General features: G+C 35.8%; 1 protein-coding gene across 3 annotated transcripts in view; it reads right to left on the bottom strand.

The window, feature by feature from the left end:
• The window catches only part of LOC137393260 (protein tweety homolog 3-like), a 34,030-nt gene extending 19,422 nt beyond the window's left edge, over positions 1–14,608 (bottom strand). For all 3 annotated transcript variants that reach the window (XM_068079721.1, XM_068079722.1, XM_068079723.1), the window contains exons 1-6: positions 14,471–14,608; positions 11,884–12,027; positions 9,772–9,944; positions 4,709–4,820; positions 3,702–3,952; positions 1,315–1,410 (exon numbers count right to left, since the gene is read on the bottom strand). In XM_068079721.1, the coding sequence (XP_067935822.1) occupies positions 1,315–1,410; positions 3,702–3,952; positions 4,709–4,820; positions 9,772–9,944; positions 11,884–12,012 (761 nt within the window). In that variant the 5' untranslated portion in view covers positions 12,013–12,027; positions 14,471–14,608. The remainder of the gene's footprint in view (positions 1–1,314; positions 1,411–3,701; positions 3,953–4,708; positions 4,821–9,771; positions 9,945–11,883; positions 12,028–14,470) is intronic.
• Positions 14,609–14,706: the final 98 nt, after the last annotated feature.

The following is a 14,706-nucleotide window of genomic DNA, read 5'->3' as shown; positions in this document are numbered from 1 at the left end:
AGTACTACCATGGTAGTAATAGAAGTACCACCATGATAGTAACAGAAGTACTACCATGGTAGTAATAGAAGTACCACCATACCAATAATACATGGTGCTTGGGCGTAACTGGGAACCAGACATTAGCCATGCAAGATTTTATCAATTAGTCGAGGTCAGAGATCTGCTAGTCAGGGCAGAGAGCTGCTTTTATCATCAATTAAAAAGTTCCACTGTCTGAAGACATTTTGAATGAAGGTATGTTGTGATATACATTGTGACGAGACAATTGGACAAAAAAAGGAAGGGATGAGCTTTTCCATTTACTAAACACTAAAAGGTTTCTTTGGTGTATAAACTTTTTAATCCAAATAATTAATCATCAAATGTTAATGTTTTTACCATCCTAAATGTAATCTAATCAACAATCAATCGCACTACCCTTGTTCCAGCTAAAGCCTGCTTCCCATATACACTGCAAGTACCAGTGCTGTGGCGACAGCACCACAAGGCTATCAGCGAAAAATGTAAACCTGCCGCCAAGTACTGCTGGTAGTTGCCGGTGGTCAACGCAAGAGTTCAGCGCTGTTCAAGTTTCACAAAGAGCCGCATGCAAAACTTCCCCAAAATGCACTGTACAAGTGAAGGTCGGCACTTTCGAGACGGTATGGCCATTTTTATGCGAGAACCAGTGAAGCACCTTTATTTGAACATTAGCCGTCAAGCCTAGCGTCGCAAGTGTTTTGCTGCGCGATATAACCGCCGGGGCCTCACATTCGCTGTAGAAACCAGGCTTTAGAGCGTAAACTCCTCTCACTACTCATAAAATGCTGTTGAAAAGCTTATATTTGATTTACATAACATGTTATTCCGAGTCAGGTTGTCTGGATTAATAATAGAGTGAAGAATTAAAATATCTCAAGTAAACAACAGCATTTTAATAATCAGATTTTATTCAGTGGTGGGGCAGCGAACATGCCAGAGCGATTAGCCAGCCAACACATCGCCGTATGATTCAGCGTCGATGAAAAGTGTGGTGATTAATCAAAAGACGTTAGTTCTCCAGTCATCCTGTTTTACCCATCAAATAAATGACAAAATAAGACATGTATAACAGCCCGTGTCAGGACAAGTTCACCGCTTGCCCAATGGAGTCATCTCAAACAAATGAGGTGAATAGAGAGTAAGGGGGAAGCCTGATGACGCAAAGAGAATATGCCAGCACCATGGCAACATGAAAGTTATTACACTATACATAAGTTATTACACTATATACTTACATTATATATCTTGAGATCAGATAGATAGATGAATAGTACAATAAGGATCACTTACGCTAAGAGAAAAGCCTTTTTCTTGCTGCCAAGCGCACAAAGAGCCAGAGCGATCGTGACCAACAGGAATCCAACAGCTGCATTAGATGCGACTCTCCTGTGTAGGATAAATATAACAATATGAAGAGATATGTTGTGTTATAAAGTGTAGCAAAGCGTGGCAGCAATACTTTCTATTATACTACCAACTGTGCCACTCATGACTGTGCCACTATTCCATACTACCATACTGTGCCATACTACCAACTGTGCCACTATTCCATTGCTGCACTATGGAATAATTTATACTCTACGCTGTCCAACTATGGAATAATTTCGCAGATAGTTATTACACATGACGATCTCTCACAACAATATCTCCCGGCGATCTCCCACGACGATCTTTCACAGCCATTTCTCACGATGATTTTTCACGACCATCTCTCACAACCTCTTAAGACCATCTCTTAAGGCCATCTCTCATAGTACTGCTGATTAATAAATTTTTAATTATGGTAGCTACTATCTGATATTAGAAATGTATGTTGTTATACATAATGCTGTCATCAGTCATGTAGAAGACCAATATATCAGGCAATGCTACTATAACTAACGCAGCTATTGTCAAAGCTCGGCGCAATACAGTAGCTAAAGATAAGTGCTGGCAGCGAATGCCTCGTTTGAGGCCGGCCAAAGGGAATTGATGACTCACGGAAAAAGCTGTAATACAATACTTGATACCCAAGTATTCCTCACACGGCAGAGAGTGTTACACAAACAAGGCTTGACAAAGGGGGCATTCAGCCTGATCAGGCACCCATTAGACCCTTACATTCAAAACTAGCCAGACAATGGACAGCTAGCTGATTCGCCAGTATACTGTTCAAGTGGCCAAATCGCAGAGAAATGGAGATTGGTGAAACCTACCTATGGGCAATTCAAAGCTATACACTATACAGTATAGAAACTGTTAATATAACCTATGGCTAGCTGCTGACACTGTCAAGCCATTAAAATAGGCTATTTTATAAAATTTGTGTGGTCATCACAAGTTTTACATGCGTCGTAGTCTCACTTATGTAACAACAATATTCATAGCTATAGGATAACCATTTTCTAAAGGTAGTTTACACTAACTAATTTGGAAATCTGACTTTTGTAACGTAATCTTAGGGCAAAACTAGCAATGCAAATTGGCATACAATTTGGTTAGCTCACTTTACAACAGCAACAAATATTTTTTGTTTTTTCAAAATAAAGATTTAATCGCAGTGTATGTGGCCCTTGTCACAAACAATTATCGACAAAAATATGGGTGAATTATAACATTTATTCAGTAACATCGACAAGTAAAGAATTCTTCATCGCTAAATTGACAGAACAAACGCATTTGACCTGACATATATGGTTTGTAGGCAATTATGACAAGCGCGGTTGCTGTAGCTCAATAGTTTACCAAGAGATTCTTATAGCGCAGACAACAATATCGCCTTCTGTGAGGCTTTACATCTTTCTATGCCGTCTATTACACTGGAATAACAATGTACAGAATTCATCAGTTATAGCAGTCGGCAACACAAAATATCATCAGACTAGCTGAAGAGATGCACCCAAAGCGATTTTGGGAACGATGTTTCTATAGCAAAACCATTTGCTACTGAAACTATGTTTTCACGATAAAGAGTTAATGTACGAGTAATATTGAGCAAAAGCAGAAGAGACACACAATGGTATGAATCATGTACTTATTCACACCAAATAATAGACCTTCATTACCCAAATTTTATGCGCAACATACTCCAGGTTAAGTAACCTGAATAATTTTTTTATTTTAATGAGTTCGGACACTGGTATCAGTGCCTTTTAATATCTGATATTGGCTACCACCTTATAATATCTCATATTGGCTACCACCTTATAATATCTCATATTGGCTACCACTGTTATAGAAATTGTATCAACTAAGAGTTCTGGTTCGCAATTTTATACACTAGAAAGAAATAGATACCTATTATAACTATAAGGATTCTGAAGAACATGGTTAGTGTTACATAATCGTACTATGTAAAGGTAGAAATATATCAAGATATAACAGTAACATATATATATTGTTATATCTCTTGATATTATTATATCAAGAGATATAACAATATCTCTTGATATATCAATTGTTGCCTTTTGATATTGTTATATCAAGAGGCAACAATGTCAAACCAACTAGAGCCTGTGTTCTTACAAATTTAGAGCCTTAGTTCTTTGCATGCGTATATATTCATAACGGAGTGATGCGATTAATGCTGTTTCCATGATGCTGTTAACTGCGGATTGTCCTAAATTTGCACATCTTGTGCATCAGGGGAAACATTTTGTATGATGAAGTGAAAAATGATTGCTTGCCACTCGGCGTACCTGTAAACTTCATATTCTTCAATGGTATCGGAGAGTCGGTCATCATCAAACTGCACAAGAACCAGTGGCTGCTGCAGATCTTTTTGGACACGGAGGGCAGCTGCGACCAGTGCGTCCCTAAGCATGGAAGTCAAGCCAATCAGCATGGGCCGAGCATCTTGGTCTAACCTGTTATTTGTCTTAAAGCTGCTCTCCAGATATATGGCGGTGCCATTTTCTAAGATGTCTAGGGAGCCCCGGATGCGGGCAGTCTAGAAAATATATAGAGGGTAAGAAGCACTCAGTGCCAATATATTAACAATTATACATTAGTTCTGAGTGAAAAAGCCAGAACAATGACCCGTCTGGGTGCCAAGAAAGTGAATAGAGAAGGGGCCTCACCTAGTGCAAATGAAACGCAACAAAGGCAGGTAATTTTACTGGTTGGTGCCAACCAAAAAATGCCCAACCGTACAGCGAGGATTCGTGTCAAATAAAAAGCTTTCGTGGTATTGTGTATTTCAACCGTCAATCGCTGCTTTGAGCCATCTTAGATAAGCTGAGGACAAGCAGGCATCAGTGACACTGATTTGACATGTAAGTATTCAAAGTAACAGTAGCTCTTCTAGCCATTGTCATCTTCAGTTACAGGCACCTGCCTGCCGAGTCAGTCATAGGTTAGCTATGCTAACGGACCCGTATATCAGTGCCCTCAGCTGAATGACTCTTACCATAACAGACTAAGATTTGCCCAGATAATAAGCTGTAGTGTTCATGTTATTAATGTTATTACCAGACTACAGGCCTACCTGCTCAACAACTACCCAAATCAGCAACTACCCAGGCCACCTGCACAAGGGCATCTATGCACAGTGTTAATGAGCTAGCCATTTGCTACGTCTTGTCTAAAAAGTAATAACGCTGTCAATATTCATAGGGATAGGAATAGTTCTAAGAAGCACTATCGCTGGTGCCCAAGGAACAATGTCAAGCCCAAGACCTCAACATATGCGTACTATTCAACTAACCGTCATTACGGAGTCGTCCATGCCATCAGAAATTTTGCCTGCATCTGATCGAGCTTCCTTGAGGCTATAACTGACCACTTCATTTCCAAAGATCGCTATTGCCAAAACCAAACTGTAAGAGAAACATAATTCAATAAATGATATAATATGTTGACATAGGCACGAATCAATCAATGTCATATCATTCCAGCGTTCAACAAATAAAGGATGATCAATGGCTGAATGTTTGGAGATCCAAAAGCTCTGGGCAGAGAGAAGAGACCAGCTGGCAAGCTTGTAGTTACAATCTCATAGGGACATCGAAACTACTAGGATGCAGAGCTGATACAACGGCTTAAAAGTAGATTTGAAGTGAAAACATCTTTAGTTTGACCATGATGAAGCCATTTTATCTTTGCTGACAGCACGGGTTCATGATGAAGACCATCCTAACCAGCACCATTTCATGAATATTTAGAAAGGGTTAGTCATGTACATCAAAAGTATACATCTATGGTTACTCATATACATCAAAAAGTATACATCTATGGTTATTCGTGCACATCAAAAGTATACGTGTATGTTCATTCATATACATCAAAAGAATACAAGTGTGTTCATTCGCATATATCAAAAGTGATTCTGAGCAAAGCAAGCAGCACTTGAACAAGAATTTGGTACACAGCTGTTCTGTGTGCGATGCTATGCAATAAAACTGTACAGTAATTTCTCGTAGTTAATCAGGACCAGCGCTTCTGGCGAGGAGAACAAATTCACAAAATAGAAACTAACAAACTCATATTTAAAACTCACTTTCTCATTAATCCTAAGTTTAATCTTTTTTAGGTTCATTAAAAGATTTCGAGAGTTGCAGATGTTTAAGAGACATGGTGAAGGGTGTCAAGAGCACTCTGCACTTCTATAGGGAAACTGAACTGCGATGTCTGCTCTCACAAGGATGTTTGCAGAGTTATCCCACTTGGTCCGATTACGAGAGAGATTTATATATTTTATGTATTTTAGTCTTTTATTTTATTGAAGCCGCAAAAGCTGAACCAGGAAGTAGCGACGGATTACTATAATTCATTTTTTCTAAGATGTATTATTATAAATTATTATATATATATTATTACAAAGCAATTAGGTTTCTATTTTTAAAAAGAAATAATGTCGCTGACAATGATTAAAATTTTAAAAATTATGCTAAACATTAATTCTTTATTCCCATTGGCTGAACTCTACTGGTCAGAGAAAAAAAACTGTTAACCAACAGTGTAAAAAATGAGCACACTAATTATCATTGCGACTTTGTTTCAGACAGTTCTATGGAAAAGTTACATCTTCAACTCATAGCAATAGGTTGGTATTAAGCAATAATACCTACACAATAATATTTCCAATTCAGTTTTCTCACAAGAACTGAAAAGCAGCCACAGGAATATGAACGTGTCACGGATAAAACTGATGGATTAGAATTAATGATTCATATGAGTCATTCTTGCATAACAAGTGACTTATCAACAGCAAAGATGATAACTTCATTTTTTGTGTAGTAGCTCAGGTCTGCCATTTAGTAAAAAGTGGCTGAGATTAACTAACAGCTGAAGGAAAGTTTATAGCTCATGTGCAAGATACCCGATACTTTAAACTGATTGTAACTTGACATGTTAAGACTAGCTTATACTTATTTGACGACATAAAATAAAAAACTTTGGACATTTTTGCCGTCATGATCGCTATTGCTGCAAAATATTGGCTGACGACGAGTTTAAACAAAGTAACAACCTTCAAGGATGAAGCACACTAGTGAAATGTCGAGCACATTGACTGACAAAATCCTAGTGTTGATGCTAGTGTATCGGCGCATTTTAAAACAGCTTGAGACATCAGCTTGAGATTTATGCATACAGTTTTGTTTCAAAAAATTGAACCCAGAATAAACCAAATGTAAGCATTGACTAAAAATGCTTAAGATTTTGGGTTACCCTAAAACAATACATATACCGCAGCTCAAACTAAATAGTATTGTAAAAACACATCTATTAACATTTTTTATTTTGTCTCCAAGATGCTTTAGCCTAGCTTACTTTTGACAGCTAACAACTATTTTCAATATTTATTCCAACGCCCTGACACCTGTTCCTTTATTGTTTTCTGACAAATAAAAAATGACATATTAATGTAAAAAAACTGTTTTGTAACTTAGAAAGCAATTTTTTTGATTTTTTTTAAATAATCATCATAATGTTTCATCTTAATGAATCCTCATGTTGACATATACTGTCATATAGTGACCAATGAGAGTCGTGTGAGAGACCATGTTGACATATACTGTCATAGAGTGACCAATGAGAGTCGTGTGAGAGACCATGTTGACATATACTGTCATATAGTGACCAATGAGAGTCGTGTGAGAGACCATGTTGACATATACTGTCATAGAGTGACCAATGAGAGTCGTGTGAGAGACCATGTTGACATATACTGTCATATAGTGACCAATGAGAGTCGTGTGAAAGCCGTGAAGTCTGCTAGATTTTCCAGCACCATTATTGAAGTATTGTCAGAGTATTTGTATTGAAACTTAGATCATCAATCATCTATAATGGCAATAGCTCCTGTGCAACTATTTGCATGGCTGTATTTGGCTCCAAAAAGTGTTACATATTAATGATGCAAACAGCCGTGCGAAAATAATTAATGTTCATGACATAAACTAAGTGAGATGAAAAAGATTTTAACTTATTCAATTACCAAAAAATTATCTGAAACATTTCCAATTTTATGAAAAATTTCCACTTAATAAATATTTCTTAGGAATACTGGTGGCCTTCATAAGCATGTTAAAAAGAGAATATCCTTGACGAAAATATAAATACAGTCAAACATGGATAACTCAAACTTCACGGGACCGAGCGAAAGTGTTCGAGTTATCAGAGCACTGTCAAAAGTCCATGTATTTATTTATTTATTAGTAGATACATGCACATATACAAACTATAATAGAAATAAAAAGCATAAATGGCTTCTTTCAAATTAAATGCTTCTAATGTGAAGTTTAAAACTTTTTTATTAAAAAGTATAGGAGAATTTTCTATCACTTGAGATTGTTTTGTTGTTTGAGGTGATATTATTGCCAGGACGTTTTTTAGATTGGCATTGGCAAAACTTGATCGTTGTTGAAATGCTCAAAAGAAAATACATCTTTTTCTTTTGAGCGTTTTAACCGAGATCAATTTTGCCGATTTTTCTTGAAGTTTATGCGAAGGTCACTTCACTTTTCCATGCTTTCGAAAGGCGATCGCAAAGCGGATGTTTGGTAAAAATCAAAATTCACCAAACCTTTAGAAAAGTCGTTGACAAAAATATTTTGCCGACGGTGGTAATAACGACGCCTATGATTTACGAAAAGTTGAGGTTTACCTCTATGACTTGGAATAAAGTGATTTTCTAAAGCGATAACAACCGTCTCGGTAGCTGTTGGGCAAAAAACTGTTCGAGTTAACAGAGTTGAGGTCGAGTTATCTATAGCAATTTATCATTACGTGGGAACGGACCAAAGAAACCGTTCGAGTTAACCATGTGTTCGAGCTATCCGTGGGCGAGTTATCCATGTTTGACTGTAGTTGGTTTTGTGAAGCCTAGTTGTCATGATTGATGAAAGCGAATCATGAAAACGACTAACTTTGGTTGGAAGTGAAAAAAATTAAACTGATATCACTATAATAGATTATTTCAGCCAATCACTAGTGCGTCGGTTTTATTTCTACCAACGTACACTAATATATTCATTTCAGAATGCTGCATCACCAATGCTTTGGCTAAACATAAAACACATTTTATCAGGTGTGTGGTGAGGCCTTTAGAAAGCAGTTGAATGTTTACTGAGAGCACAAATTTTAATTGCATTAACAGCAGCTGATAACATAACAGATTGTGGTTACAGTAATATTTTTGTGTTATTTTCACCAAATAACATTTTCTATTAACATGTTCAAGTAATAAAAATAGGCGGAAAGATGGCAATGTTTGCACAAAACCGACTGAAAACAGATGTGATGTTTTGTTAATATGTTAAAATAGCTCGGTTTTGCACAAGATTATCTAAAAATTGTGTGTTTACAATACTGATTCATGAAAGCAGAGCATACATTAATCGGTTTTAAAAATATGACTTCCGAGAATAGATAGAGGAAGTATAAACTAGCAAACTGAATGATGTGATTCTATAACCATCGCTTGAAAGTCAATGTGGGACGTATAAATACAGCGCAGACTTTTTCAGTATTTGAGGAATCTGCTTCAACCTCGCATTACAATTACCTCCCACCTCGATTAACCATAACATAGCTTGGCGATTAGATAGAGAAAATGTATAACAATGGCGACCAACAGAAGTGCTTTCATTTCGCACTAACACGTCATTAGTCTATGTTTTGCCGAAAAAATGACCGCCTCGTGTCACAGCTTGGAGCTTGCATTGCAAGTGCTTTCGTCTCCGAAATTGGTTTTTTGTTCTAACATCAAAATCATTGCTGGAAAAATGAAATATCATGATTATCTTAGCATCACTAGATATAACTGTAAAACCAATGTCAGTTGATCTTCAAGTTTTGCTGGTTGAGATTGTCCAATCATAAACGCAGCTTTATTCTCTAACCCACCCAGAGTTCGCTGTGGAACAACTATGCATATCCATGCACTGATGCTTAGGTATGAAATAAAACACGACAAACAATACATTAATCTATCCATACCTTATAACGAGAAGTTGTAAACAAAAGAATAGAACTGTTATTAAAATTTGACGCATTCCGTCATCGCTTCAGCTGCACTGGAATCGATCAATAAAACAAACAAAGCTTTCAATCCCAAGAGTTTGCCAGAGTACAAACTGATTCTATTACAATTAGTAACTATTAGGCACAACATCCAATAGCCGATAAATAGTAAAGAAAACAGATGTGATACTTTTGATTGTTTGTGTATCGAGGAGCATTCTTTTTAATGAATGGATTGGATGAGGAATACGCTGGCTCCATTCCAACTAGTCAAAAGTAAGCAAAGACAATGCTTGTACATACATAGTGAAGATGGCGAAGATGAATGAGCACCAACGAGCAGGCTTGTCTGACTTGTGAGCTTTCTCGGCACTGCTCTTGCGACATGTCATACAGAAGTAGCAGAAATAGACCATATATATGATGATCCAGAGAAGCATCCACAAGACTGGTACGGCAGCGATTAGAAGCAGCGACTATGACAAATAGTAAAACACCTTATATGCAGAACGTTTATACAAAACCTTTAGCAATGACTTGTCATTCATTAGCAGACAAGAACACGTTAAATACAGACACTACATGAACAATTCAATAAGGATGAGACCTCGGACAATTTTTTAAACTAACATCCTGTGTGTATCAGTTCAAATATAAATCTGAACTTTCTAGAGCTGAAATATAAAATTAATATTCCCATCATAATTTATCTACCCATGGTCTCACAAATTTAAAAGTGGTCCACTTAGATTGTGACTCTGCACTTTTCTGTCTGGTGACATAGTTATGGCAAGTTGTCTCCTATTATTATCATGTGGTTCAAATTGGCTGGGTTTGTCAGCTAAAATATTTAAAAATCAATCCTTTGCGATAAAGCTGAGATAAAGCCAAAAAGAACAAAATCTCTAACTCTGAAATTTCTTTTACCAAGTAAAATTTAAGATCATCTCGGCACAATTTGGAAGATGATATACAACAATTGATGAATTTGTTTATGGTGCAGGAAGTAAACCTGATGAGGAACAGTGAAAGGAAAGGCTATGCTCATGAATGTTTTTTTTAAAAAGGAAAAAGTTGTGATTGATCGGTAAGACAAATTGATTATTTGTGTATTAGATAAATTATTACGATGACAATCAGCAATGGGCTGATGGAAATAACTGCATTTGTATACGTCAATGTATGTTCAATATGTATTTATCTAGCACTACTTGGTAGATATGTATTCACTACTACTTGGTAGATATGTATTCACTACTACTTGGTAGATATGTATTCCCTGCTACTTGGTAGATATGTATTCCCTGCTACTTGGTAGATATGTATTCACTACTACTTGGTAGATATGTATTCACTACTACTTGGTAGATATGTATTCACTGCTACTTGGTAGATATGTATTCACTACTACTTGGTAGATATGTATTCACTGCTACTTGGTAGATATGTATTCACTACTACTTGGTAGCTATGTATTCACTACTACTTGGCAGATATGTATTCACTGCTACTTGGTAGATATGTATTCACTGCTACTTGGTAGATATGTATTCACTACTACTTGGCAGATATGTATTCACTGCTACTTGGTAGATATGTATTCACTGCTACTTGGTAGATATGTATTCACTAATTCACTTATATGAATTATATAGCAAGAACTTTTGTTTGAATGAAAAGCCAACAAGTTGCGACTGTAAAAAGCTTCAAATTAATGATGCAGCTTCCTATCATATTTATGAATGGCAAATAAATGTAATTTACATCCGACATCAGGTAAAAAGTTGTGTACCAACAATACATATTTTATATTATCAATGTAGTTCGAACACCAAATTGGCTTTTACATGCAACAATCACAACATCGCATTATCAAATTTCATGATAACTGACGCTTTAAGCAATGATAGACAAACAGCTTGTAGTCGATATAACCAGTCACTTGATGACAAAACTGTCGTTTTTGAGAAACTTGACAAAAGGGGTAAGATAGTGAGGAAGGCAGATTTTAGGATGTAAGCTATTCAAGTCGATATTAACGCACGGTCATATGTGATATGAAGTGAAAATACTAGCTCAAGTCTAATACGATGCAAATGGGTTTAGGCCTCTCTCATAATGTCTCGACATTTGATTTCAAATAGTATTTAAAACTGTCCATATTAGCCAATCAAAAAATTTGAACATTTATTACAATTTATATAAAACAATACAATATAAATGAAACCGTAATAGTGGTAACAGCTAAACTACATTCATAAAGTAATAGAGTATTAAGCAAATACTATGTTAGTTGTTCATTTTCAAGGTACAATCTGAACACATGTTATTCTGCCACTGCATGATACAGCCCATTAATTCCCATTAGCCAGTAGGAAAACATTCATTAGCTCACTCAAAAAGAAAATTACTTACCTCTCTGTATTGTTTGTCATCTGGATCGAACTCCGAGGACACAGGAGAAAACTTTATGTCATAGTGTGGGAATGAATGAAAGAATTTGATTAATTCCAAGGGAAGACCTGTTACTGTTTTATCAGCCATAATAGCAAATGGGGACTAAAAATATATTGCATTAGATATGAGGCTAGAAATGGATATCAAATCAGAAATTGATCTATACATACAAAATTTTCAAGGAAAAAACTATTAGGATGCATTATGATTTTGTATGAGTTCTGAAAAGTCAATACTATTTTAAATCTAACAAAGATATGCTTAAAGCTCTGAATACAGTGTCACAATGTCTTTTTTGTTCAGTAAACCAGCATAACTTTGGTGAGTTAGTATAAAAACATTGTGTTGTTAATCTGGACATGTATTAGGCAAATTTATTAGGAACTTTTTTACATTTTTACTATCATGGAAAATTTTCATTTAATAAAATAACCTGCTTTTTATTGCTACTCTAAGCTTTTGGTAGCCTTACAACAAATGAGTGATCATGACTTCATCAATAATCATTTATTTTATTATCTTGTACCGATGTTTTGATTTGTTTATTCTAAAAGTAAGTTAGTCTTCTGATCAACTTGCATTCGTAATGTACAAAGCAACTCATTTGAACCATAAAGATAACTTTAAAAGGTTTGTGAAATATAAACATATCTGAGTTGAGAAACCACTAAGTCTCATTGGCAGGGACGACACAGTCATGAGATATGCTGTTTAGATGAACTCGGACCCAGCTGTATTATTATTACATCTAACTCTAATTGAACCCAAACTTATCTTTGAGGCATTCAACCAGTTGACAAGTGCTAAGGAATTTCATGAAACTGTTGAAAAAGATAAAATGATCTGCTCCAGCAGTGAACACACTCGTAAAGGGTCAACCATTGTTTGTCTGTAGCTAGCTTTTGTGCTGAAGAAAATTTTGACTATTTGCCATCAATGTAAAAAAAACTCAAATGAGCTCTCATGTTAACTAAATGTAACCGGCAAAACACCCGAAGGACAAAAAGTTTCACAAAATTATTATAATATTGTTGACCTATGACAAAAACTATACACCGCTGAAGCAGCACTGAGTAAGTTACTGCTCTCAACCTATGAAAATATTGCTTGACATGCAGAATATGTACAGGGCCTAACTATGTGAAGCATGAGATACTGGGAGTATTATGGCTCTATGAATATGCATTAAAACGTAATAGGTGTTTAGCTGCTTCCCATGTGCTTTGTACAACACTTCTTTTATCACCTCCATTGTTATCTAGCTTGTAGCTTATTGTCACTGAAACAAACTAATTCAATTATTGTCAATATTTTTATCAGCGATCATATATCCACTTTTTCATTAATAATGAAAAATTGACTGTCGATGCTGAAAAAAAACTGCCATATAACATTAGGAGCAAAAACCAAATGTTAATTTTTCTACTCATATGGAACAGGTGAGCTAAAAATAATTTATTCTCACTCGGTGTGATGCATGAAAGCTGGTATAACTACAAAAATTCTACCTTACAATAGAAAATATTAGTTGCTGCAGCAGAGTAAATCAAAATCAATTACTTTGTCTCATATTGATTTCGATTGATGAGAAAGACTATCGTGACCTCTTGGCTGCGCTTGTCCAATCATAAGGGAAACAGTCCCAACATCGACAAGTCCGAACCTAGACAAGTCCCAATCTCGACAGGGGTTGGTCCGAATCTAGACAAAGGTTGGTCCGAACATCGACAAAGGCTGATGCAGTTTTACAATAATTTAATCTTCAACAAATAGTCAATGTCTTTTTGCAGTTCTATCCTCACTTCAAAAAATAAAAATCAAAGCTACTCACTGAAGTTTAGATTTCAAATAAAACATTTTGCTAGCATAACAGTCAACCATATTTACGATTGTTACTTGTTTTAGCATTCGTTCTATATTTAGGTTGGGCAAAATATTGTTAGGCTTACATAAGCTGGGGAGTGCTGCATCAAATGGATCACAAGATATTTTTGCGCAAATAAATCTTTTACATATAGATCGCTCATTTACTATGAAAATAGTAGATGGTAAAATTGTAAAACTGCTGTCGAGATTGGGCTAACCGTTGTCGATATACAAACTCGTCGAGTTTCAAACCAGTCGAGGTTCGGACTATAAACCAATCATAAACATAGCATTATGCTTAAACTGTTGTTAATGCAAACAAAAAATCAGCTATATTGGTATAAAATATCCAAAGGCTATCAAAATTTGGATGTGTAATTATACACTGTTGACGACGTGTTGTGTAAGAATAACCGCGTCATTGTTTTTATTATTGATGTAATGTCTTTTCGATTAACTTGCATGACAACGAACGGGGTTTGGTTGCAATTTCAAAAAACCACCCATTTCCTGTTTTCAGTACAAGTGAATATTATCAAAAAAAACAAAAAAAAGAAAAGCAAACAACATGTATCAAAAAACACACGGCCATTCATGTGGAATTGTTAGAGGTCTAACGAAACTACTTCATGCTCATATTTAAAGGAACTACAATGGACAAAACTAAATAAATACTAACCTATTCAAAAGAACGGTTTCTAAGCGTTTTCAAAATATGGATTTCTACATTACAATTCTTTTAAAGACAAGCACAAATGAACAGGTGCTAACCACAACGTTCAGGTGACGAAGCGACTATTTAACTGATGGTTACAGCAGATAACATTCGGAAAAATGTTTAGTCTCAGATTGTAGAATTGAAACTTACCAGTATATGATCTTCTGAACGATACCGAGTTGGACAGCAAACGATAA

This window comes from Watersipora subatra, chromosome 4 (genome assembly GCF_963576615.1).
Source record: "Watersipora subatra chromosome 4, tzWatSuba1.1, whole genome shotgun sequence".
NCBI classification, from domain to species: domain Eukaryota; kingdom Metazoa; phylum Bryozoa; class Gymnolaemata; order Cheilostomatida; family Watersiporidae; genus Watersipora; species Watersipora subatra.
Note: the sequence above shows the minus strand (reverse complement) of the source record. Positions and strands in the feature narration are given on the sequence as shown.